This window comes from Diuraphis noxia, unplaced genomic scaffold (assembly GCF_037042655.1).
Source record: "Diuraphis noxia isolate RWA-SAM2 unplaced genomic scaffold, SU_Dnox_SAM2 contig0002, whole genome shotgun sequence".
In the NCBI taxonomy this organism is placed as follows: domain Eukaryota; kingdom Metazoa; phylum Arthropoda; class Insecta; order Hemiptera; family Aphididae; genus Diuraphis; species Diuraphis noxia.
This window is the reverse complement of record NW_028301712.1, coordinates 82,549,240-82,575,766: the sequence shown is the minus strand read 5'-3', so window position 1 is coordinate 82,575,766 and position 26,527 is coordinate 82,549,240. Positions and strand designations below refer to the sequence as shown.

The 26,527-nt window shown below is 28.1% G+C and overlaps 1 protein-coding gene across 1 annotated transcript; it reads right to left on the bottom strand.

Moving 5' to 3' along the window:
- Positions 1 to 2,595: 2,595 nt before the first annotated feature.
- Positions 2,596 to 25,482, bottom strand: phtf (putative homeodomain transcription factor). The gene is made up of 18 exons (XM_015523950.2): positions 25,107 to 25,482; positions 16,794 to 16,855; positions 16,497 to 16,636; positions 15,893 to 16,113; positions 8,304 to 8,484; positions 8,119 to 8,197; positions 7,815 to 7,982; positions 7,403 to 7,749; positions 7,232 to 7,326; positions 6,833 to 7,138; positions 6,653 to 6,698; positions 6,307 to 6,429; positions 6,065 to 6,248; positions 5,755 to 5,983; positions 5,546 to 5,641; positions 5,335 to 5,478; positions 4,936 to 5,031; positions 2,596 to 3,831 (listed from the first exon to the last, which is right to left on the bottom strand). The coding sequence occupies exons 2-18, from the start codon at positions 16,823 to 16,825 to the stop codon at positions 3,682 to 3,684; spliced, it is 2,637 nt and encodes an 878-aa protein (XP_015379436.1). The 5' UTR covers positions 16,826 to 16,855; positions 25,107 to 25,482; the 3' UTR covers positions 2,596 to 3,681.
- Between the last annotated feature and the right edge of the window lie 1,045 nt (positions 25,483 to 26,527).

Genomic DNA, 26,527 nt, shown 5'->3' with positions numbered 1-26,527 from the left:
TCCAAAAAAATTGACCAACGCAATTATAGAGTTTATTTTTCTGAAAATGTTGACGTTTGTAACAGAACGTAAAACGGAACTATATCATAAAAAGGCTCTGGTCAGAGCCAACAACTCGTATGTCCAACAGCCAATCACAGTAGAGAACGAACACGGCCAATCACAGGGCAGATCGTAAGCACAACACCGCTTTTTGGACTTTGAGAGGTGTTATAAGTACTTCCGGTCATCTGGCAGTCATAAAAAGCACATCAACGAATAGGGGAAATCGAGACGAAGGCAACAGTACTTTCCCCAGGGTCGTAACCCTAAAAACTACGGTGATATCATCAAATCAATTACGAAAGAAAACACAACACGCAGCACGGCAGTAGATGAGTTTACTAGTCGGTACGGATAGTAGTACTTAGACTAGTAAGATTCATCGGAACAGACACATTTCTCTTTCATTCTTCAAACTTCAACTCAACCCCAACGAAGACAGAAGAACCGAAGAAACATCAAGAGGAGTAATCCAGTGAACCAACCGATCCGAATATCAGCGACGACATCGATTCCAATACGCGGCATTCCAGAGCTCCTGAGGACAACGACCCATACGATCCCGTGTGCAACTCTTTAGAGCATCGCCACAATTTGATCGTACGGGTTAACAACGAAGCAGTCTCCGGCCACGGCATCGTCAGTGTTCCCGAACGAGAGTGAATAAGTACGATCCCGTGTGCAACTTATTAGAGTATCGCCACAAACAGATCGTACGATTCAACTACCACGCCGATTCCGACACGCAGCATTCAAGTGCACCGGTGGGCACAGACCGCTACGATCCCGTGTGCAACTCATTTAGAGCATCGCCACACTTTGATCATACGGTCTAACGACGAAACTATCACCGGCCTACGACGCCTGAGTGCGCAACCGAATGTGAACAAGTACGATCCCGTGTGCAACTCTTTTAGAGCATCGCCACAAACAGATCGTACGAATCGGTGACTTCGCCGAATTCGTGCCACGACGTTCCAGCGTCCCAACGAGTTGAGAAGCGACCCATCGTGAACAATAACTAAGCAGATCCCGAGCAACGACGTTCCAGCGCACCAACAAGTGAGAACATTGCTGGTTGCCTATCCCTCTATGTCCACGGGAGTAACGCAACGGTAACCTCTCGTTATATCTGACGTCGGAGAATGGTCTAGGCCGGAACTCCGACGCGGGTACTCGACGCGCCACCGCAATACCCGTGTGACATAGAGACCCGATCGGGCGGAATAAACAGCAGTGAGGGGGTCATAGAATATCGAACAAATCAACCTATCAAACACGCGGAGAAGGTACCGACAAGCAGAAGGCGTACACGCTGCAATATAAATTGTCCTTTTCAGGACAACCCTAATAAAACAAGTCCCCCCCGAGCGCGCCTGTTTAGGCTTCGCATAATCCGGACAGTGATTATAATAAACGCCACTTACTTGAGCGGGCCTAATATAGTTGCTGTCCCATCCATTAATGTAAGATAAACACCATCTCCTTTCATTTTGTATAAATTTAATGGGAAATAGTTTCCCACTCCCTAGTATTGTTATGTATATATGATTATATAGAAATAAAAAAGTGAATTATTACATACATGTAAACAAAAGCGTTCACATCATTAGTAAACGGACAAATACCTTAAAAAGTACCGTTTCACGTTTCAACATTTTAATTTCATTAATTTCCGGATATTTAATATTTTTTTTAGTTTCAAGAAAAATTGCGAATTATTTAACACCGTATAATGTTATCAAACATGTGACCCGCGCGCATTCCAATACGGCCAGCCGAATACGTTTCGCGTTCCTAATAGTTATAATCATATTTTATTTCTTCAAAACTAGAAAAAATATAAAAAATCAGGAAATTAATGAAAATAAAGTTTTGTAACATTAATATTTTCAGAAAAATAAACTCTACAAAATTGCAATCTTTAATTTTTTTGGAAATAATTAAATAAAAAAATATATTTTTTACATGTTTTACAAAAACATTAAAATAAATTAAAAAATTAAATAATTTTAGTTTTTATCCCTATGAATCTTATAAAACCAGAATTTTGATATCTCCATTATTTCGTGAGGTACCGCAATTGGTAAATCCTAGCGTAACACCCTGTATAATAAAATATTGAACATAGGTGTTGAACAAAATATATTGAAATATCTTTAATTGCTATCACTCAGTCAAGTAATTACTGAGATTAGCTGTCAACATCTTTCATTCATTACGGTAATGCGTCTTCACAAAATTGCTACAACTATTGATTTCCTGTGAGGGGTGTGTATAGATATTTATATTTACACATCAAAAAAATTTAATTTATTACTTATCATTTAAAAATATAGAATTATAGCCATTTAGAATTTTAATTTTAATTGAATTAATTAGTTGAATAAATAAATCAAGTGGTTAAAAATGTTAATTGTAAAAGTAATGAAAACCAAAAAGCACTTAGTAAGTAAATTTACCAACTCCAAGGTGAATTCTGAATAATCAATAATATACTAACCATAGGAATCAATACAGATATCAAGAGGACAAAAATAAAGAAAATACAAATTTGATTATACAAGTTTTTTACGTACATTTATTTTGTGTAGGCAGTTTATTTACCACTAAATAAACAACATTCAAATTAAATTATTAAATAATAACAAAAAGATCACAGTGATAATTTATAGAAGATAAAGTACACTCTTAAATAATTATCAAGAGATAAACATTAAAACTACACTTCATGTGTATGAACTATGAACACTCCAGCAATAGTGAAATACAACACCCGTACAGTATGATTGGTTTTAGGCTTTATCCACTGATCGTGTAAATTTCATGTTACTTTAATAGGGTCATTAATGTTGGTAAAAAAAGTTTTGTGACCAATTACAAGGATAGGAGTAATACACCACTACTGCTGTTCAAAATTTTACAACTAACATAATATTATATATTAACAGTTGCAGCCTGGCTGACAGATATATTTATATACCAATAAAAATAATTAGCTAAATAAACCTCATCTTGCACTTAAAAACAATTTTATAAAAATCACTAAAAATTGTCACCAGCAATATCACTTGACAGCATCAATTTACCACATCATGTTACACAATAAGTTATGCTTACATATTATTATAATGGTACCATACTTATATACAAACACTAGATATCACTATTTACAACAGGATTCGTGTTTTACAATATTATTAAAAATATAGCTTAACAAATGTTATAACTAAAGTTACACCTATGAACACGACATTTATTGTTTATTATATTTTGTAAGGTAGGTATTGCTATCATATACATATATATATATATAAAATAAGAAGTCTCGAAAAGTTTATAATCATAATTATGTATAATAGGTATTATGGCCAACTACAGAATGATGACTTCAGAAATAGCAAATCCTTGCCATGCGTGAAGGACAGTAATGTCAATAGGTGAAATACAAATAGCAATGAAAAGAACGAGCTCTTGTGTCCTCATACTCTCTATCGAAACGTGCACATAAATTCACATAAAAATTCTGACGACTATCTATGATAATATTGAGTGTGATTTACACCACTCCTATCCTTTCGAAAAGTAGCTACATTAGATAGCATGTAATTTGTTCACCTAACTTAGACATCAACTCCTCTATTTGATTTTGATTTTGTGCAACTTCAATTTAAAACCAAGCAACTCAGAAAGTACACCAGACAGAGCTGATAGGATTACTACTTTTATCAGCGTAAACAGGTACGGGTTGTCGGATAAACCTGCAATTTTGAATGGACTTTCCAATTCCTAAGAACAAACAGAACAAATATTTTTAAATAATATAATCATTGTATCCATCAGAAATGTTTGTGCATATGAAAATTATGGGATTCAGGAAATGACGCTTTAATCATAGTGCAATGGTATCTATATTATGAACAAAAGCATCAGTATAATTAAATAAATTGGCACCATTTGTTTCAGTAGATCCAATTTGATACTTTACTACTTAAATTCTTTAAAACACCACTACACCCAATAATATTTAACTTTTATAACTTTTAAATATATTAGGTTAAGACACGGCGGATCAAAAATGTTATAACTAAACTATCATTGTGTTTATTTTTTTTTAATAAAAATATCTCCATCATCAACATTAAAAACTTTTTATCTACTTTCAAAATTAGTTCATTGCTCAAATAAAGAGTACCTATGTGTACCTATGTTGAATTTATCTATTTAGTATAATATACACAATTATTTTATTCAGAGATATTACAAAAATAATACAATCAATATAATTGTTAAATTGTATAGAATAATTTTCTTTTTAAATGTATATAAATCATTGAAATCAACAATTTTAAAAACTTTTTTACATATTTTTAACTTAAAAAATTATTTTAAAATAAACTTAGAAATAATTAAAGTAATTTCAACAATAAATTAAGGGGAGTGCAAAGGAGGCTACATCCCCCCCCCAAAATTTTTTTTTAATATTCTATGAAAGTCGCTAAAAACATCTTAACTTATATTTTTAAAAAGAAAATGTATTTTTTTTTTACTTATGGAAGAATATATAGGTAAACCACCGTTGTGTAAAAATTGATCAGCCCCCTCAAAGAAAAATCCTGGCTTCGCTACTGTTTAAGTGAGCTATATTTAAATGTAATTAATTCATCAAAGTTTAAAGGGTTAAAATATTAAAATAAAGGACTTGAAAACTAAATCGAAAAATATTTAGTTTTTAATTTCTAATAAATTGTCTAAGATCACTTTAGTTTTTACTTTTTTAGGACTGTCAAATTTTAAAGGAAGGTTAGGAAATTAAGGAATTTTAAACCTAAGAATATTGATAGAAAGTAACATTTGGTGCTTCAAATTAGTAGTGATAAGATGCATAAATACCTTTAATAAATCAGCAGCTAACTTTAAAACACTATTTGCAACCATCAAATCATCTTTTTTATTGGGTTTTTGTTCTATTTGCATATATAAATTAATCTGAAACAGAAATAAACCATGAATGTAATTATTTAAACAAAAAATTGTAAAAATTCTAGTTATTTGATAGGTCATATTTTAACAATTCATTAAGTAAACATAATTAAAAATTAATAATATTATACCAGGTCTGGGTTTGGTGGTTTATTTTTTAAAACAATTTAGATTGTTTCATTTGTAATGGAAAAATTTGAGTTTATGTTATGTTTTATTTTATATCCTAGTCTTGGGTAGTTCAGACATAATGAATGTAAATAAATATAAAAAAATCAATACTTTTCTTTAAAACATTTTAATATTTACCTGTTCTGTAATAAGTGTTGATAAATTTCTATATTTCCTATTAATTTTGGTACCCAAAGTCAAAAATCTCAAAAGGTATATTCCTAGCACCATACACCAAGCAGAAGACTCCAGATGAAATTCTGAACTCAAAGAAAATGTATCCTACAACAGATATAAAACAATTTTGTTTTAAATTGATAAAATACATTTCTAATTTTATTTTATTTACCTTAAGTAATTCCACACTTAAAATTGCTAAAAACAATGATGAAATATAGAACGAAGATGATACAATCACATCTACTGATCTTTGAGGTCCACGTTTCTATAAAAAAAGTTATAAAATAATAAGAAGGGAGTTTATTTAAATAAATATTATTTGTCGATTTATTATATTCTATTGTATTAAATACCATTACATGTGTATAATCAACCTACTTTTAAATAAGAGCGTATGGAAAGCCAAGTTTTAATATTCCGCACTTTATTCAGTCTAAAATGAGGCAATTTAGATTTCCTAGCTCTTCTAAAAGATGTGAGATGTGAAAAGAACTTTGCATACAAAAATCTCTGTTTATATGTGCGCTCTGCTACAGTTAATAGAAAGAAGAACATAAGAGATAAACAAAATCGTTCTATCAAAGTTGTAATCACAATATATCGTTCCCTATAAATATAATTAAAACAATTAATAATGTAAAAATATAAGGGTTATTATTTATGTAATTTAATAATCTTTAGCACTCACCAGCCAATAGGTGCAAAAGCAGCATTAACAATGGTAAAAAATGCAGACATAAACTGCTTGTACACATATTCTGGAGGTTCATTCACAGTGATAGCTAAGGTTGGTAAAGGTTTGTCCTCTGTTAAGCTATTAAGTAATCTATAAGCTGATGGCATGAGGGAAATAATCACAGACAAGAAAACACCTAACAAATATAAAGATGTTATAAATGGTAAATGCAGTTTTAATGTAATACAATTTACCTAAGTAGAAGTAATCCATTTGTTCAGGAATCTCTTCAACTCTAGCAATAATTGCAGAACTTATATCTAATACAGATAACTCAGCTTTTTTTACTTCTTTCTTTTCCCACATCGTACAACTCACTAAAACCAAAACATATATTACTATTAGTTGATATTAACATTGTTATAAATAAAACATTGGTACAACTATGAATCAATCTAAGATTGAATTTATTAAATTAGTTGATTCTATCGAAATTAAATTTTAAATACTTTAAAAAAAAGTAAATCAATAATAACTGTAATCAATATTTTAAAATAAATGAATAAAATAATAAAAGATTCAATGAAGTTCAAACTATACCTCGATCTGATGCCGCACAACTTGGACTTAATATCACAGTTGGTGTCTACAAAGAAAAAATATAATACATTAATAAGTTAAAATAATTTGTAGTTCTATCTTCTAGCAGATCTAATTTAGTAGAGGAAAACAAAATAATTTTTTAACTAATTAAATTGTCATAATTAATAACTAACTCACAGTTTCAAACTCCCATAAAAATGGATGGTCTTGATTATCACTTAATAAATTAGTCTGTTCAGCGTCCATATCTGAAGTAGAAGAACCTTCTTCAGTATTTGTGGTAAGACCAATCCATTCACCAGCACTAGTTGTTCCTTCAGTCAACATGGATAGTGGACAAGCACTACCTCCATTAGATGATAAGACATCCCCTTCTTCATCTGTTTGTCGACTAGAAGAACTATCTACATTATCGTCTTCATCGTCATCAGAATTTGTCTTTTGAAGGACTTGCAAACGATGGCCACGTCGTACAAGCAAACGCTAAAATGGTCATATCATTAGTATTTACTTGATATTATATTAATATATGTATATCAACACCTATTTAATATTTATGAAAAATTAATAAATTACTTTTGGACATGTCGAACCGTCGTTTTCAGTTTCTTGCTCACTATCTTCAGATTCAGAATTAATCCCATACTGAAAACAAGTGGAAGTCTGGAAAGCTAAAAAATAATCATTGTGTTCATTAATAAAATCATATTTAAATTAATAATTTTAGGCAATTTAAATTTATTATACCAGAAAGTCTACGGTCTAAATCAGCAATGGAAGCTTTAGATGTTAATGGAGTTTTTTTGAATCTTAAACACCTCTTCTGACTGGAAACATTTTTACTAGCTAGGTCATCAGTAACTTTTTTTGATACCAATGTAACATCACATTCAACTTTTTCCACTAATTGATCATGTTTAGGTGTACTACTTGATTGTTCAGCACTATTAGACTCAGACGTTTGGGATGTAATAGTAGAACCAGTTAAAATATCTTCTTCGGGATTATCACTGGAACCGTTGCCATTTAAACTTTCAAAACCGTCATCATCATGTGTGGAGCTAGACGTATTAGGTCTCACATCCATACGATCTCTATAAACATTAACATGAAATCAGTACACTTTAACCATGTTTATAGATTTAAAAACCGTCCTTACACTCCTCCTAATTGCTTTTTCTCATCAAGATCAACTAGACGTAAATCAGAACCAAAATCTTCGGTAACTAACGAAGCATTAACATCAGGCAAAGATTCCAGAACCCAATGACGTGTTTTTACAGGTGATGTGTCCCATACAACATTTAGGGATTTAGAAGCTTCTCCGCTAAAACATCATTTTAAATAACTTTAAAACACATAATCATTCAAAAATTGTTTATAACAATATACTGTAATTATCTAACAATAATTAACAAATATAGATATTAATAATTATAAATTAAATAGTAAATATGACTTACATTCTATTTCTTCGCTTTACATATTTAGTATCAGCACCAACTACAGATTGAATATTTTCTAAATTCATTTCAGTCGAATCTGAAACGGTAAAATTTGTTGATTACGTTAAAAAAAATTTTGTGGTAAACATTTTAAGCCAAGTTTATATGTATAGTATTATAAAATAATAATAATATAAATTTACTTTTAATTTTAATTTTACTTGAGGTAGAATGCCCCCTTTTAGCATTTCTTGGGCTATGAGATCTGGGGGTTTTGAGGAAGTTCTTTTTTGAAATTGTAGTGGTAGACACAATTTGTGAATGAACAATGCTCAAAACAAGCATCATTATAAATGGACTCAGTACTTCACCAAGTGTTACAGTCTGGAAAAAAAATTATTCAAAATAATGTGCTCTACATCATAAATATTGATATATATATATTTCATACATATTATTATGTAATTTAAAATACAATAACCATAATAGAAATCATATAAGATAACTAATAAAAGTTGTCTCGAATTTGTAAGCTTCAACAGTTGTAGCAATAATTAATAGTTTGTTATTTCAAATGGTTATAAATAAAACTCAGGAACCCAGTGGTGTAACTACGGAGATGCACAATGGTTCATATGCACCCTCAGCTAAAATGTAGCAGGTGCAAAGATATACTTTTGCACCTGCATAAACGCTGAACTTTAAATCTATTAAAATTTTATAAACTTATTTAAAAATATTGTTATCACAGTAATTCATTTCATATAAATATTACATTTTAATATGTATAATGTTAATGTATTATACACCACATAGGTACAGTGTTTAAAATATACAGGTTTTGATATTTGTGTATGTTATAATATAACATACATATATATGTTTCTTATATACATGTTATATTTTTATTAAATATAAAAAGATACCTATACGTGAACAAAGTGATTAGCTTTAAATATGACTTAATTTTTCTATACAATTATTGGACTGACAAAAGTTTTGTACCTACTGAAATTTAATAGAATTACACCAATGCAGAAACCTATTCATTAAAATATCAATGTATTATTCTTGATAAAATACTAACCAGGGTTTATAATCTAAATACAAAATGAAAAAAAATTACAAATCAGATTCTTCTTTTTATTTTATTCAATAAAATAATTTTTAATACAGAAAATAGAGATATACTAACAATAAGACTGTCAATGAATAATAATTGATCCATTCATACATTTTTTGTAAAAAATTTTTGCATACTTAACATTTTTGATTTTGAATAAATTAATATTTACTCATTTTTTCTATATTAAGTCCTACCTTCCACTGTTAAGCTTCATTAATCACTACTAGTTAAATAATATAACTATTGTAAATGCTTCCTTTTGACTATATTACTTTTAAATATAGTTAGTTGTTCTGGGTATCAAACATTCACCAATGGCAATATGGCATAAACATACTACCCAGGATTTTTCTTTGGTGGAAAGGGGCAAGGCCGATAATTTGTTACATATCCTCTAACTAGGATTCTTCATAATTTCGGTATGCTTATACTATACGAGTATGGTCTATGGGTATACGAGATGTAACAGATAAAACTGACTTTTGAAATAACTTTTGTTCAAATTAATTTTTTTTTTTCATTAAGTGACCCTAATGCGACATTCATAATACATTTTAGTTTTGAATAAATTCAAAATAGCTTATTCTATTTGTGAATCAGATTATAAGAACAATTTTGATGGTAAAAAGATTTATCTAATTCAAGTAGTTTATTTTTAGAATTTTTTTGGTTAAATTAATTTGGAACGTAGGTAATAACTTTTTTAAAAATACGATTTTTGGGAATTTGCTGACATGGGTATATAGTGAAACCTCCTTTAACGGACACTTCCCAATAGCGGACACCTCCAAATAACGGACGGAGTTTTGGGAACGGTGAAATGTGAACTCACTGTATTTCCCCTCTTAATAGCGGACACCTCCAAATAGCGGACGACATTTAAGCGACCGGGAGTGTCCGGTATTTAGAGGTTTCACTGTATATCTTAAATTATTATTTAACTTCTCATAATATAATATCAACAATTTTTGTCATACGTTTAGTTAGCATAATTTTTATTTTTTTGGTCAGATCTTTCTGTTACACTCTGTATAACATTTTTTACTTTTGCAGCAATCTTAGCGCTATAAATTAAATTTTAGAGGGTGTAGTGGCAGGGCGGATTTAAGTATCGGTTCCGACGCGCACCGTCGCCTGTTCGAATTCCGGTCACGGGCGGCATTGCTTTCCCGGTAATTCACGCTATCTGGAGAGAGATGCAGCCGCTCACACCGGGGCATGGCAGAAACCAACGGGTGCCCAAATCAAAATTCTGCCAAAAACCACACACGTATGCCAAAAAACCTATACAACCCAAAAATCTACAGTACCCTCCCCACACCCAATGGTCTATGTTACCACGGGAAAATTAATTTAATTTTAATACAAAGTTACATCTAACATAGTAACATACAATAGTGAAACTGCATACCACTGCAAAGGAGGTCAGATATATCAATCCCATAATAAACATGTTCACGGAATGAATAAATTATTTAGACAGCAAAAGATTTATTTAAAATTTAATATATTTAAAGTAATAGTAAATTTGTATTTTAATAACAAGTTAGTAATACAATAAAATATATATGAGTAAGTACGAATATAGTTGTAAATGATTATTATAACATACGCTTCACATTTCAGCATACATTAGCAAAAACAAGATGAAAATGTACTTTACAGTACGAAAATTAAATATAATTGGCCAGAAATACTTAAAATTTAAAACAAAGTTCTTCATAAGTTATTCTTATAGTGATTAAAAAATTAAAAGAATACATAGGCGCAATTTTTTTTTATTAGCATTTGAAGTTCAAATATTGACAAAAATTCGTCAAAACCATGAACATTTGCAAATTATTTTGTAGTTCAAAATTCATAAAATTGTTTGTATTTATATCTAAGGTTAAAAAATTCAACACTAAGTTTTACATAAGTTTTGCTTCAAATAGCTATAGAGAAAATTTGAAGCGTCATTATAGAAAAAATGTTTTGAGCGTTTGAGTTTTAAATTTTTATGAAATCAGGTATGTAGGTATATCTATGATAATATAAGTTATTATGAATTATGATAACTACAGTCTACATCCAATGTTTTTAGAAAAATTGATTAACCATGCCTTATGCAAAATGCGTTATAATTGAAAAATAAAATATTTGTTTTAAAATAGAATATAGGACAATATTTAAATATAATATATCCTAGACTTTCAGTCTAGACTATCGCCGTTCAGAATCGTTTTTCGTATACAATGATACCATCAGATAACGAAATGTCATTTTTTTTTTAATTTGATATGACTTAAACAGTTGACGATATAATCTTTTTGAAATTACGCTGTGTTGTGAATCGGTATCAATTTCGAAGCTTACATTATTGTTTTCTACGATTAAATTTACTGTAAACGGTTTCACCGCTTTATTTTAAGAATTTTGAACAATTAGGTATGAAAAAAAAAAGTAGGTATTCGAAAGATAATAATTAACTGTTTCATTATCATCATAGTTATGATAGAAAAATTTATTTTGTGTTTTATTTTTCCTTATTAGACTGACAAATCATCTCCGTTCAGAATCATTTTGTGTATACAATGATACCTATCATTGCATTCAAATCTAACCTACCCTAGTCAGAGGTCCACCCCACCACTTAATGTACAGCAGAGCGACATCCACTTACCCGCTTTTTTTAAATTGTAGCAGTAAATGGAAAAACATGAGCAACAAATTAATAGGTACTCACGTCATTCAAAATTCACTCAAGCCAGAATCAATAACACTTTATAGTTTCCATCATTTCGTTAAATTAACTTCCTAGAAATCCTGTGTGCCTAAAGCGTCAATAGCGTTAAGATTTACAGTAACTACATAAAACGCAAATAACTATAATATGAAGGGTTTCAACATTATCTTAATATATCTGTAGATATATATATAAGAAAAAAATACTTACATATTGATTGATTAAATTATAACGAGCAATAACATTTTTAATTTAATTTTAGAACAGAATTATCGAGGACAACATAAATGATATTATAGTAATAGAACGTGGGATGTTAATATAAAATATATAATGTAGTAATGACTAATGACTAATGAGGTTGATAATAATTGAAAGTAATTTATTTAGATTATTACAAATAGAAAACTATAAAAAAATGTTTTTATTTTTTGTTACTGTAAGGTGTACCTATACAATAAACATATTGTATTTTATTATTTATAGGTATTATGCTGCAGTTATTATTAACATTACAGGCAGGGAGGAGCCAGGTTTTGATGTTATTATAGCAATAAAGCATTTTAAGACAGAGAAAATTTGTGAAGTGGAAAAAGAACAATCTAGCTGAGAGACTACAGAATTATTGTAATTTATTAAATAAATCTAAAATAACATAAAGATATTAATATTGAATATTATAATGATATGATTAATATGAATTGGTGAAATATAGCAATTCTGTCCCGAGATTAACTAGAATGGAGTGGTGGAGAGAAGTACACAACAGGAAATTTGAATATTACTAAGCGAGAAAGAAAAATACGATAAGGTTATGGAGAGATCACAGTGTATGAAGTGAGATAGGCATTAATTAAAGATTGATTTAAATTGACTGTTATGGAATTTAAGAAATAAGTATTAACCCATGTGAGACAAACATTTTGATTTAAAGGTTCACTTTAAGAGTGGCTATTGTTTACATAGTAAGTAAACTAATTAAAAACATCAAAATAAAACTATGTTAGGTTCTATCAATAAGTTAATTCTCATATAAATATTTAAAAAATAAATACATTTTATAACATTTTTACATATTGAACAGATAGCAAATCTCTTTTTTTACTGTAAACAAAATATAAAAATATATTTTTTAACACAGGCATTTGAATTTTACAAGTATTATAATCGCGATATTATGACATAATCCGTAGAATATTTACGATGTTTAACAGCGTGACGTCATAATATGATACTTTATTAATGCATAACGGCGTAGGTACAAAGTTTGTGCGTATGTAATTTATCAATTATTAGTTAAAACGTATTAGAGATTAGAGCCCTTTGGGTAAACGACAAACGATAATATAACTAATTTTTTTGTAGTTTATAATTTTAATATAAACTTACAAACTATTTAATATTAATCATAAACTATGTGACCTTAATAACTGACGCATTAAAGTCTCGGAAATAAACTATTATATACATGATCTTGAACGATAAATGTCTTTGAATATCTGTTATATTAAAGCTATACACAGCAGTACCTACATTAGAATCCTTGTATTTTACATCCAAATATAATACTATAATTTATTATGTATACAGAAACGAGATACAATCACAATTGCTTTCGAGTGACTGACCGGAATAATAACGGAATGAACCATCGGCATTGTGTTGGTTCACCTTCGCTACACCTACTTAGAATATTATGGTATCGATAGCAGCATCCGAATATCGTGTCGGTGTAATATTATTCAGGACACCCAGGATACTATTATTATATGTAGCATCCACATAATGAAACCGCTCATTTCATAAACTGGATACCGAGAAAAAGTGGCGTGCCCAAGGGGGGGAGGTTAGGGGTGATATCCCCCGATTGGCTTTTTTTTTGTTAAACTCAACTTATTAGATATTACCATGGACATATATAAACATTTATATATGGATATGGATATTACTTTTAAAATTATCAGTAATAAGTTATTGCTTATAAATTATTTCTCATTGGCTATTATAAACATTCACTATACGAATTATACTGATTATAGATCAGTGATTATTTATTCATTTTCATGAGCAATAAATCCTCTAAGTAGTGAGTAATAATTAATTATGTTTATGCTAAGATATAAAATAGAATGATGGATCATGCTTATCACGTAGACTAAAAGTATAAATATAAATTTTCGTTTGGAATAACGAATAACTAAGTTGTTTTTAAGAATTATTTTTCTTTTGTATATTAATTATTTTAATAAAGGTTATAAATGTTTTTAGTTTAATGTTGTCATTTTATTTAAACAATAGTGTATAGTATGTGGCTATTTAAATTAATTATAATTGTAGAATGATACTCAATATGCATGAATGTACATATTATGTTTAGCAATTTTTGTGTTTGGATAACCATGATTAATTTAAATGTAACTACTTTTACTAAAAAATTTATAACATATATCCCTCCCCATTGAAATTTCCTGGGCACGCCACTGCCCAGAAACTGTTTTGTCCAGATCGTAAATTCTTACGAAAATATATTATATGGACACCCATTTCATGAAATGGACAATACCTATTCTGTATACTTAGTGTAATTATTATGAAACAAGATTGTTTCGTTATTCTTTAATAAATAATTATATTATATCATAATTCTATAATTTATTACTAAACTATAACTATACTTTTCTATATTGTTCTATTAACAAAAATATTAACAAAATAATTAATTGAATAACTTAAATAATAATTAATAAATTATAAGTACCTATATATTTTTCTTCCTTATTATTTATTTTTACATGATGATTGATTATGACATCGACTGTTACATATCATATTATTTTTAAAACAAGTAACACCTGCTTGATTGGCAAGTTTTTGCCTTATACGAACAAGACGAAAATCCTTGACCTCTTGAAATATTTTTAATAATTTCTCACACCGAAAATCCAACATTTTTACCCATTGATCAGTAGTAAGAAATTGAGTTGTAATTATTAATTATTAATTAAAATATTCATTACTGAACCATCCTTAACGTAAACCATATTTTATTCTAAGTTTATGCAATCCTTTTTTAAAATTATTATTTAAGTCAATCGATTAATTATTTTTGTTCATAAAACAATATAGTCATATAGAAAAGTATAGTTTAGTTAAATTATAAATTAAAATATTATGATATTATAATATCATTATTTATTGCAAAATATCATAACAATTTTGTTTTATTATAATTACACAAAATACACAATATAGGTAGGTATTTTCCATTTCATGTAATGGATGTCCATATAATGTATTTTCGTCAAAATTCATAATTTGGATATCCAGTACATGAAATGAGTGATTTCACTATATTATGTAGATGCGACATATTATATATTATACATTATACAATCATCATAAATCACAATGGTTGAACTGGACTAGGCAAAGCAGGTGTCCTAGTTTATGCTCGGATTAAAAAATTTAGACGGATACGACCTGGGCCGGATTGGATAGTCTCGGCCCTTCGAGAAATATTTTTCTATCGGCCCATAATTTGCTATAGAAGCCCATATTGGACGAGTTTTAGTATTAATAAATATTAAATAGTATAATGATCTTATCCTGTTTGTTGACTGTATAGTGTATACTATTATAATATTATAGCTGACAGCTGTCATTAAAATCGTAACATGGGCATTGCGGTAAATTTCTCATACCAGTACAACATTTAATCGGCCCTTCAAAATTTTCTAGAATGCTTGGCTGACCTATCCGGGCCTGGATACGAGTTTTATTGTTGGACAACAAAACGAGACAATTAGGTACAATTATTCTAGATTATTTGTAGTAGGCCAATAATAATAATAATAATGAATCTACAACGCGGTTAACGCTAGCTGTTCTACGATGTGATGTTTTATAAATAATTTATAAAATTATTGTTATTCGTTACATACCGGCAGTGTGTCTTCTTCGGAGGAAACAAACGTGACGTAACTGAACAACAAAATGTTTGCCAGTTCTAAGACGTAAAGGCATAAAAGCGACAGAAACAATCGCCACGACGTCTGGTGTATGTACCATCGATAATAGCATGGTAAAAATAATAGCCGGACAAGCGCCAAACGGGTTACAGTGAAAAATCCGTGTTTCGGTTTCGTTTTGGTAAACGCCGATCCTGTAAACAAAATGGAGTCCTTTCGATAACAATTAAAATTAAAATATTATTTCTATTTCAAAATAGTAATTAATAAGACAATTAAACGAATAAGTTCGTGGATACGTCCACCGGTTAATCGGGTATGCGAGTTTCAGTAGTATTGATTTTGCTGTAAAGGTCAATGGGTAAAAAAATCAATAAGCCTTAACCTCAGACCACACAAAACCCCGTTGTGTATAATGGAGCAAGGCCAGGGTCGTATAGAGATGGAAAATATATATTTTACTAAATAATAATACAATTATTATTTATCATTGTACATTATTTTGTATTGTATGTACACGCAGTAACTACTATCATTTATATAGGTATTATATTCTAAAACCAATGTTACTACTTACCTCTAACTAAGTCTACATCAATAAGATCAGTCTTCAATTTAGCATTTTTCTTTGGAACATGCGTAAATCCACTCAGAATTCGTTGCTCAATCGTTTTTTCCCACTGTTGTTTATCATAAGTTCCAATTTTTTTTTGATACCTAATACAAAAAATGTAATTATTATACGTATACTACAATTTTATGTGATTCTTTATATCTCTCTATTGCACACGTATGTTAATACTCGCTATTTTATATTGCTATTTGCTACTATTTATACTACTAAATATATAAATAATAATCATTATCTACTCACCACGTGACTATGTTTTGTACATTACATCCCATTTCCTAAACTGATACACTACTTAATTTGATCTAAAACAAAATATAATATTTATTTTAGATTTATAATAATATAGGTATATCACCTCTTAGTTATAAAAAAAGCGAATGGTATTGTTTACTATTCCTACTACTTTCTCAGTCAGGCATTCGTGTGTACTAAAGAAAAAATCTTTCTAGAAAATATTGAACAGTTTGATAAAATTAACAACTGTCGTAACTAATTTAGTTGCATATTTAACCGTTTATTGGTTTACCACAAGAAATTGTTTAAGAAATTATAGAGGTTTTTATCAATTAGGTTTTATTAATTAAGAGATATAATATAAATATTATTTTATGAAAATAAAATGTATTAGGTACACGGGTTTTACGAAGTGCGATTACATTACCACTTATAAGTGAATTCATAATCGCTGTCTGCAGATTGACATATGACAATTATAGATACTTATAAATTATGATACTTAAAAATATTTTTTCCTTCCCGAATGAAATGCTTTAGTCTTACCGTATTTTTTATTCATTTAATAAGAATTTATTAGTTACCTATTGTTGGTCATATTTTAAAATAACATTACCATCAATTATACACAACGTAAAATCATGCTAAAATTATTAATTACTAAAGCAATACCTACTGTTTCTTTATGGTCTAAATGTTTTGCAATTAACACCAGTTGGCAGTTACTATAATAGTATAATAGGATAATAATTGTATATCTGTACGACAGTAACTTCTGACATTGTAAAATTGACAAAGTCAAATCAAAGAAATTGAGTACTTATCAACTATACGCGTGTTCGTACATAATGATAATTGATACCTAAGCATAATTAGACATTACAATTAATGCAATTCCCCCTAACTTGTAAAAATTAAACTGTCAATGTTTCCAATTTTAGAAAAATGTGAGATTTTTTATGAATATACGTAATTCATTTTAATATAATATTATTATATGTTATTATGCTTCATAAGGAACTATTATCAATCGCTGGATTGAAAAAAAAAGATACCAACTAAATATTATATTATCTAACATTTTAGCAAGATTCAATCACCTCCATAATATGGAATGTTACAACATTTAATAATTAGAACGTAAAACAGTTAGAAAAATAAGTTCAAAAAGAATAAATATTTATGTAAAATTGTTGAATATTATTAAGGATATAAATATATAATATGAAGATCAAAGTTAAATTAAATAAGCATCGACAATCAACATTTTTATGTTAATAAGTAATTAAAAGTTAAAATAATATTATAATAAATTAATAACTATCCTTATGGACGCCGGACATAGCAATATAAAGGCAATCGAGCCAATCGAGGAGGTAGATATAAAAGCATCTAGAAATGCAAAATATATTAAATTGTTGGACATAACGTTTAAAACAGCTTTAAATTATAACAACATTATTAATCTAAAGGTAAGTACCGTATAAAATATAGAAACATTTAACATAATACATGATGATCACCTAATGAAAAAATAGAAATGTTTAAAGTACAAAAGCATTGGCTAGAATTGGATTAATAAATTATCACATAAATGAAAATATTGTGACAATGCATAAATTATGCTTGTAAATCAAATACCTAATAAATTGATCAGACATCTTGAAATATGATAAAAACAGTCAATTCAAAGAAATATAACATGCAAGATCATTATAAAATTTACCTACATTAACAAATATCTATAAATAATGAAATAAGTGAAACATTATGAGAAATATTTGGAGATGTCCCTTATCTAAATAGCAGCCGTGTCAGCAAATATATGATTCCCATGAATTACTGTCACAAATACTAAGAAAGTTAGAACATTGTACTGAACCAAAAGAAAACTAATTTGGTCACAATGAGAAGTATTATTATAAGCTTATAAATATAAAATCATAAGAAATGCTATCTAGTTATAAAGATGAATATTGTAGATGAAAATGGAAAACAATGTTTGAATTTCTAAACCTAAAAACACCTATGCAATTTTGAATTAGCATATTTTATTATTTTATAACACTAAACTAAATACATTATTGTAGATACCATGATCATTGAATAATATATCACATATTCACATTACTCAATATATAATATTATTAGTAATTTACACTTCACATTTTAACAAAAATACCTACATGGCTACATTTTACAGAAGTAAGAATAAATATAAAAATATTTTTAAACCAGTAATATGATATACAGCTCCCACTGATAGAAATGATTTTTAGTATCTACAGTGTATCTACACTCTACAGCTGATATTTAATCTATTATAGATTAAACCCACAAACATTATGTATAATATACCTAACTATGATTAAACAATTTAAACCTAACACAGCATAAATAGACTTACTGTTTTTTAACTGATTATATTGGCGTAAAGGCACTGAAATAACCTCGGAAATAACAATACGTATTTTTGTGTAATGTATAACACAATTTTGTTTTAATTTTAATCCTCTAATTTTTCCCTTTTATACGAAAAAACTATTACAACAATAAAAAACTAATAGGTACTTCATAATCATTTATCCTGATCTTCAAAGCCCGGTATCCGGATAAAAAATAGTTATGCTGTTATGCATTTATCCATAAACCTTGATGACTGTACAGTGTCCAATTATGGGTGTCAATCAAAAAATCATGCCTTTCAAAATTTCTAATTTTTCAATCTAGAACTCTGTCTTGATATTAGTATTTCATATTAAGTTACAAACTCTACACTCCGATTTGAACATGCATTCATAAAGCTAGAAGCTTTTAAACTCAGTATTCATTTAAATTATTATTTTTTATTTTGAACACATTTGTGGTCATAAATCATAATATTTTTCATAGAACTTTCCCAGTATGTTTCAAAACATACATACAACCCTCAAAACTTAATTTGGGGTTATTTTTAATTTTAATTTGTACGTAAAAATTTAAAATTAATACTATGAAAAACAAAATAAATCTAACTATGGAGATAGATATGAGACTTATCATAACCTAAGAAAGGTTTTAACAGACTTTGCTTCAGTAAAATGCCATAAATTAAACAAAAATAACATGGTATTTTATTTTAGAGATAAACTACAATCCTGAATCAATTGATTCATGTTTTACCCTTAGATATGTATAATGTATAAGATATATACTTTGTACAGGGTAATTTTTTTTTACATGTACATTTTACAAAGTGAACTATATATTATGTTGATTATTATTTCGAAATTTAAATAATTTTTTTTAACCACAGATCATTGTACAAACATTACATTCATTTCTCCGTTCAGAATATAAAATTTACATTGTAAAACAACACATTCATTAGTATAGAATACTATTACTATTATTATAGTATAACAATTTTTTTAAATAAATAAATTGAATTTTTTCCGTGGATTATTTTTCAGTGGCTTTTTTGTTTCTACATTCAAGCCAGTCACATAATATACATCCCCAGAATTATTCTAACCAAAAATGTATGCGGGTAAGCTGGTAGCTATGTTTATTATGCCCAAAAAACTCGTACCGCTTTAAGACATAAATAAGAGTCATGGTAACAAAAATATAATATAGACATTAACTAAGGTATTTATACATCTTCCTGTTGAAAATGTTATTAATGAGTGACTTATCTTTCATGTAATGTAATTAGTAGTCAACACTCAACACTATTTTCATTACAAAAGCTTATCATACTTTTTATGTTGTATGGTTGTGTATAACTACGGAGTACTTGATACAAAAAAACTCTTCAATTTTATTTGTATAGGTACACAGTACGGTACACTTTAACTGCAATCGCGAAAAAATATTTTCAAGATTAGATTAATTTATGAATACTTCAATACACATTACTTGATAAGGGTTCTTAACAGACTGCATTAGGTACTTAATAGGTATGTAATTTAATATTATTCAATATAATATATAGGTAATCGTTTAAAAAAATATAAAACCTCGGAATATATTATTTTATCCAACTTTTATTTAATGATGCAAAAACAAAAACTTTTCTTGATGAAGAATTTAATATCGATAGTCAAGAAAATTATCATAGACTTATTATAAGTAATTATTTTATGTGGATACTACCATTATAAATACCTTTTAATTACTAGCACTCACCATTACAATTATTTCCCACATTAATAACTTTTTTTTTGAATTAATTTATAATAATTCAAAAAAATAATATTAACAACAGGCTGAATAATTATATAATACATTCAAAATAATATATACATTAACTTACCAATCATTGAAGACAAAATCAATAACTAGGTATAGCTTATTTAATACAATTATGTGTAAATATTGTTTTTTGCTTTCAAACTTCCTACCTAAATAAAAAAGCTAAAATATACAAATATTCTGACGAAAAGTGACTTATGAAATTATACTTAAATATGTTATTCCATTATGTAGTAGAATGTAATGAATAATGATGTAAATTTCTATTTTTATTATGAGATGAGAATATTTCAAAACAGTCTTAATTTAGATTATGGCAAAGATTAAGCAGTAGTGGTCTTATTTTTAAACTCAAGTGTCTTAACACTAGTTACTACCTGAAGTACACTAATACTTACAATAACAGGAATGCTGACAATACCTACTTAGTTTTTTTTTCTAAATTAAACCTGTAAACAGCCTTAACATTACAACATTTGCCAAAAATTACAATGGATAAAAAAAAAATTAACTGCAGGACAGGTGTTATTAAAAATATTCATTCAATCACTCAATTATTTTAAATCAACATGCACAATAGATTACAGCACTACTTTTGCCATTCTGGGCTTCTTATTATATTTTATGGGTACTTAATTTCTTTTTCTTTTTTCATAAGAATTATACTGCTATAATAGTAATACTATGTATACTACACGTTTTGAATTTATAAGATAAGTAAAAAAAGCTGTTCAGTTCAGCTAGCCTAAATTATTATGACATATAGGTAATAAATATAATTGGGTGGCAGTATTGTAATGAACAGTTCCCACCCATTCCTGGTTTTTTAACAGGAGAAAAAAGGTAATAAATTCAATATTATTATAATTCTTATTTTAACTAATAGGCTAGTTTTTATCAAAATATAATGTCTTTTAAATAATATTAACAGCAATGATGAGAAAAAAGATATTTTTTCATATAAAATGTTAAGTTACCTTAATATTACAATATACAGTAATACCTATGTATTTATGATAGGTATTAATAAATTAATGCTTTACCGTTTTGTAATTTCTTGACAACGGTTTTGGTGAATTAAATTTAGTTAGGAATAAATATGTAATTCAATCAAATAAAACCAAAAAATAAGTTTCTTTAGTTACTATATCAACAAATACCTTTTTAATTGTCAAGGCTTGATTGTTATAAAATATTATGTACAATGTATTATGTACCAAAAGACATATTGCATATATGACGGAACAATAATTTGGATATAGTTCATTAGTTTTAAAACCATACTTTTAAGAAATACTTATAGTGTCACTATACATCTCATCTTAAGTGCTAATTATTAAATGGAATTATTAATAGAGTGCATGATATTCAAAAACCAAAAGTTAACACATAAAATCATAAATTATACAAGAAATGAGTAATAAACACATATTATAATGACTGTAAAAAATAATACCAACCTCTATAAAAGTAAATGTCACAAACAATTAAAATAATTAGGTAGTGTAAATATCTAGCATAGGTGAGTACTTAACTAATAGGTATTAAGTATCAACTATCTATTATGTAAAAACTTTGTAATATTTTAATTTCATAAACCTTAAAAGTACTTAGTTAACTTTTTAATAAATATTTATTTTCTATATGTTTCTTACCTGTTGGCTGTTAAAGTTGATTATTTTTTAATTGTCTAGTACAATTTAAGCAACAAATTTTTAAGTTTAAAGATAATATATTAAATGTATTTAATTTTACTTATATTAATTGTAGGTATATTGCATCTATATTATCTATAGGACATAATGACTATACATAGATAATACATTTCAGTAATTAGAAAATAGTGTAGAACCAAGTATTCAATCATGTTCTTGTTATTTAATACTTTGAATTTGAATAACTTATAATCAAAAAAAAAAAAAAAATAGTAGGTCAGATTTTTAGTTTAATTTAATTTTTCAAACAACTAAATTAAATTTAAATAATAAAACATTTTTGATAGTGAATTGTATTTCAAAAATCAGCTTTATTCGCAAAAAATATTGTACACATTGAATAAATATATATACATAGAATCACAAAGTATAATGAATAAATTGTAAATAATAAATAATTTTTAAGTAAATAGGTACATATAAATCAAAAAGAAATAGCTAAGACTTTAAAATAAAATTGATATATATTAAAATATAATAGACTTCTTATTTAATTTAACAAAAATTGTTCAATACAGGCAATTTTATATAATAAATCTTATTAGGGATTGCTTCATCATTCAATGTAATCCTGTGGTGTCAAACCAAGGGCATTCAAACTTGTACAGTTGTAACTCTTATATGGTGTACATCTATTACTTTAAAAAAAACACCAAGTTTATCACAGAAGAATGATAAATAACAATTTAGAATATAATATGTAGGAGCATATAAGAAGCTACATTTTTGCAATTTTCACAAGTCTTGTTTAAAGCTATTTACCTATTCCATAACCAAATATTAATATATTAATATAATCTATTAGGTATTGTGATAATAAATAAATAATTCTAAGTAAGTACCTAGGTATAAATAAAATCAATTAGACAATGCATTAACAATATTTAAAACAATTTGGTATTGAATTGTTTAAGTAACACATATTATATACATAATATACTATATATAAATAACAACATTAATGTTTAGCTCCATGGAATTTATGTATTTCTACAATTGAACCAATCAAATGGTTAAAATAAAATGATTTAAAAATAAATATTCTTCATGCTATTTAAAATTATATAGTAATACCTACATACCTACAGAAATTCAAAAATCATAAGATAAATATACTAAATAGGTATCTACCGGGGTACCTACAAATATAAATTTTGAAAAACTAGTTTGTAATTTGCATCATTAATCAATAATAATCAAAAATGAACATAACCTTCCAAAAAAGAGGATGCAATAAAATATCTGTATATTATTATAAGTATAGAAAAATAATAATAACCTATTAATTAAAATAATAATAGCATTGAAGTAGGTAACATAACAGCTTCTCTCCATATCAATTAATTTGATGAATAAAAAAAATCCATAGGAAGGAGTGTATAAATTACCTGGAGCAATACTTCTCAAGGACATGGTAAAAGTGAAGAAGTGATTGTATAGAAAATAGAAATAGAATATACCTACCTACCACAAAATATACTAAACTGATCTACCAATGATATGTGATTTGTAATCTTAATTTATAAAAAGTTTAATTTCATAACTGTAAAAAAGAAATTTTTACTAAAAAGTCATAACTAGGTGGGTATTGCATATGTTTATAAGTATAAAATCAGCCATGAACATTTCTATACTTAAGACAAGTTGTACATTATTTTACATTTTATTTATACACTAAATACTTAGGTAAAATACATTTAATGTCTAATACAAAAGGTAGAATACTTGCTATTATAATAGTTATTATTATTGTCCTCAAAAAAGCAACAAATATCTTGAGTATTATAGGCATATGAATATTAATAAATATAGGTTGATTATTACTTATCAGATTTTTTTTAAATAAAATATACTATGTAATAGTATACATATTTTATTGAAAGGTCATAATAGATTTTATGTTGTTTTAAGTGTGTTACAGACATATGCAAACTTATTATTTAAAATCAAATTAACTACAATAGGTACTTACACAATAAATTATGTTAATTGTCATTGAAATAATACTGAATTATTTAATGTGTTGACCAAAGCAATCCTAATATTCTATTTTCTATATGATAAAAATATATATATATATATAAAATAACACTAGATAGGTACGTGCATGTAAACACAAGTGTGTTTTCCAACGATAAAATTGTTTCATGTATGTACATGCAGAAAATTAATAATATTAATAATATTACATTCCAATACCACCGTTTATCTATATCTAATAGGCAACCAATAGCCAATAGGTACTTGCCCGATTGCACTTTAATGACATAGCGTCTGAATTAATTTGTAATAATTATTATATTATTACATAGCAATGTGGTGATGGAAAATAAGAAAATGCGTATCGAGCAGTTAGGAAGGTACTTACCAACCGAACTGGGACGAGCAACGGTGAATCGTCGACGGTGGTTTTGGGTAGAATTTGGCGAAAACTAAACGTAATGTGTCAGTTTACTTTTTGGCCGAAATCAATAAATTTCAACAATGAAAACGAAATATTCTAGTACTCGTTCGTCCACTGTATGTACACACAATATATTGTTATTAAAATATCAACATCTAATATATACACGAATAAAAGGGACACAACGGGAAAAAGAACGGCACCGGACCAGATAAAGCTATACGTTCGTGTGACAATGCGATTTGTGCAATGACTAGTGAGAAATAAACTAGCGACCGTCGAGTGCTGACTGACGACTGTCGACTGATTCGACTGTATTGTATATTACTATATTATACGTAATATTTAACTTTTTGTATAAGTGTTGGCAAAGATGCGATAGCTGTAAAAGTAGTGGGGAGAAATAAAATTGACAAAAACTTCATTGCAGCAGCTGCCAGCTGAAACTATTGATAATAAAGTATACCAGTTTCTTATACCTTATACCACCGTGTCTGTAACCACTGTAACAATCAGCTGTGAAACCGCAATGAACGTGGCGACGGGTTTCGTGTGTCATACCACCAATGATTACGTGCGACCACCATAGATAATCAAGAATTTATTATCTATGGGTTATGGCGACCACCTAATAAATGAATCACACAAACTATATATAATTTTGTAATTTGTAGGCTATTCTGGACTTCTGGAGTACGACGACGGAATATTTATTTTAAGATAATATCTTGTTTCATGTAATCCACTAATCCACGGTAGAAATATTCTATCATTATGCAATCATGACGTCTTCGACTTTAAGATTTAAAATTCACGAACATTTCGTGACGCTCATGGGAAATCGTCTATGGACGTGTTCAACACACAAATTGAGTACAATTTGCATTTATTTTAAATCGTGGTACAACTATGAATTATTATTTAGATCTGTGAGATACCTTTAAGAGGCTTGCACACTATTTAGACGATTAATCAATCGGAGTAACAGACTTAAGTGTATCTATTTCTATATGGTTAACGTGACCATTCATCCCGTTTTTGAGATAAGTGTCCCGCTGTCCCCAAAGAACCTGAAAATGTCCTGCTTTAAGAAAAGTCGACTTTTGTTACCTAGGTGTTTATTGATCACATATCACAATCAGTGATTGACTTGGAAATAAAGTAGTAGAGGTACTCTAGCTACTTTTAAAATGTAGCGTCCCTAGCATTTTAATAAAACTTACATAATCATGGCGGTGGGGGGTTAAAAGTTTACATAACAATCCGTCCCGTGCGTTCCCCTTTAAAAAAGTAGGGGTAAGCTAGCGTATCCAAAAAATTAGTTGAGGAACTCAGTCCCCCCCCCACGTCCCCCCCAAGTCAACCACTCATCACAATCATACATT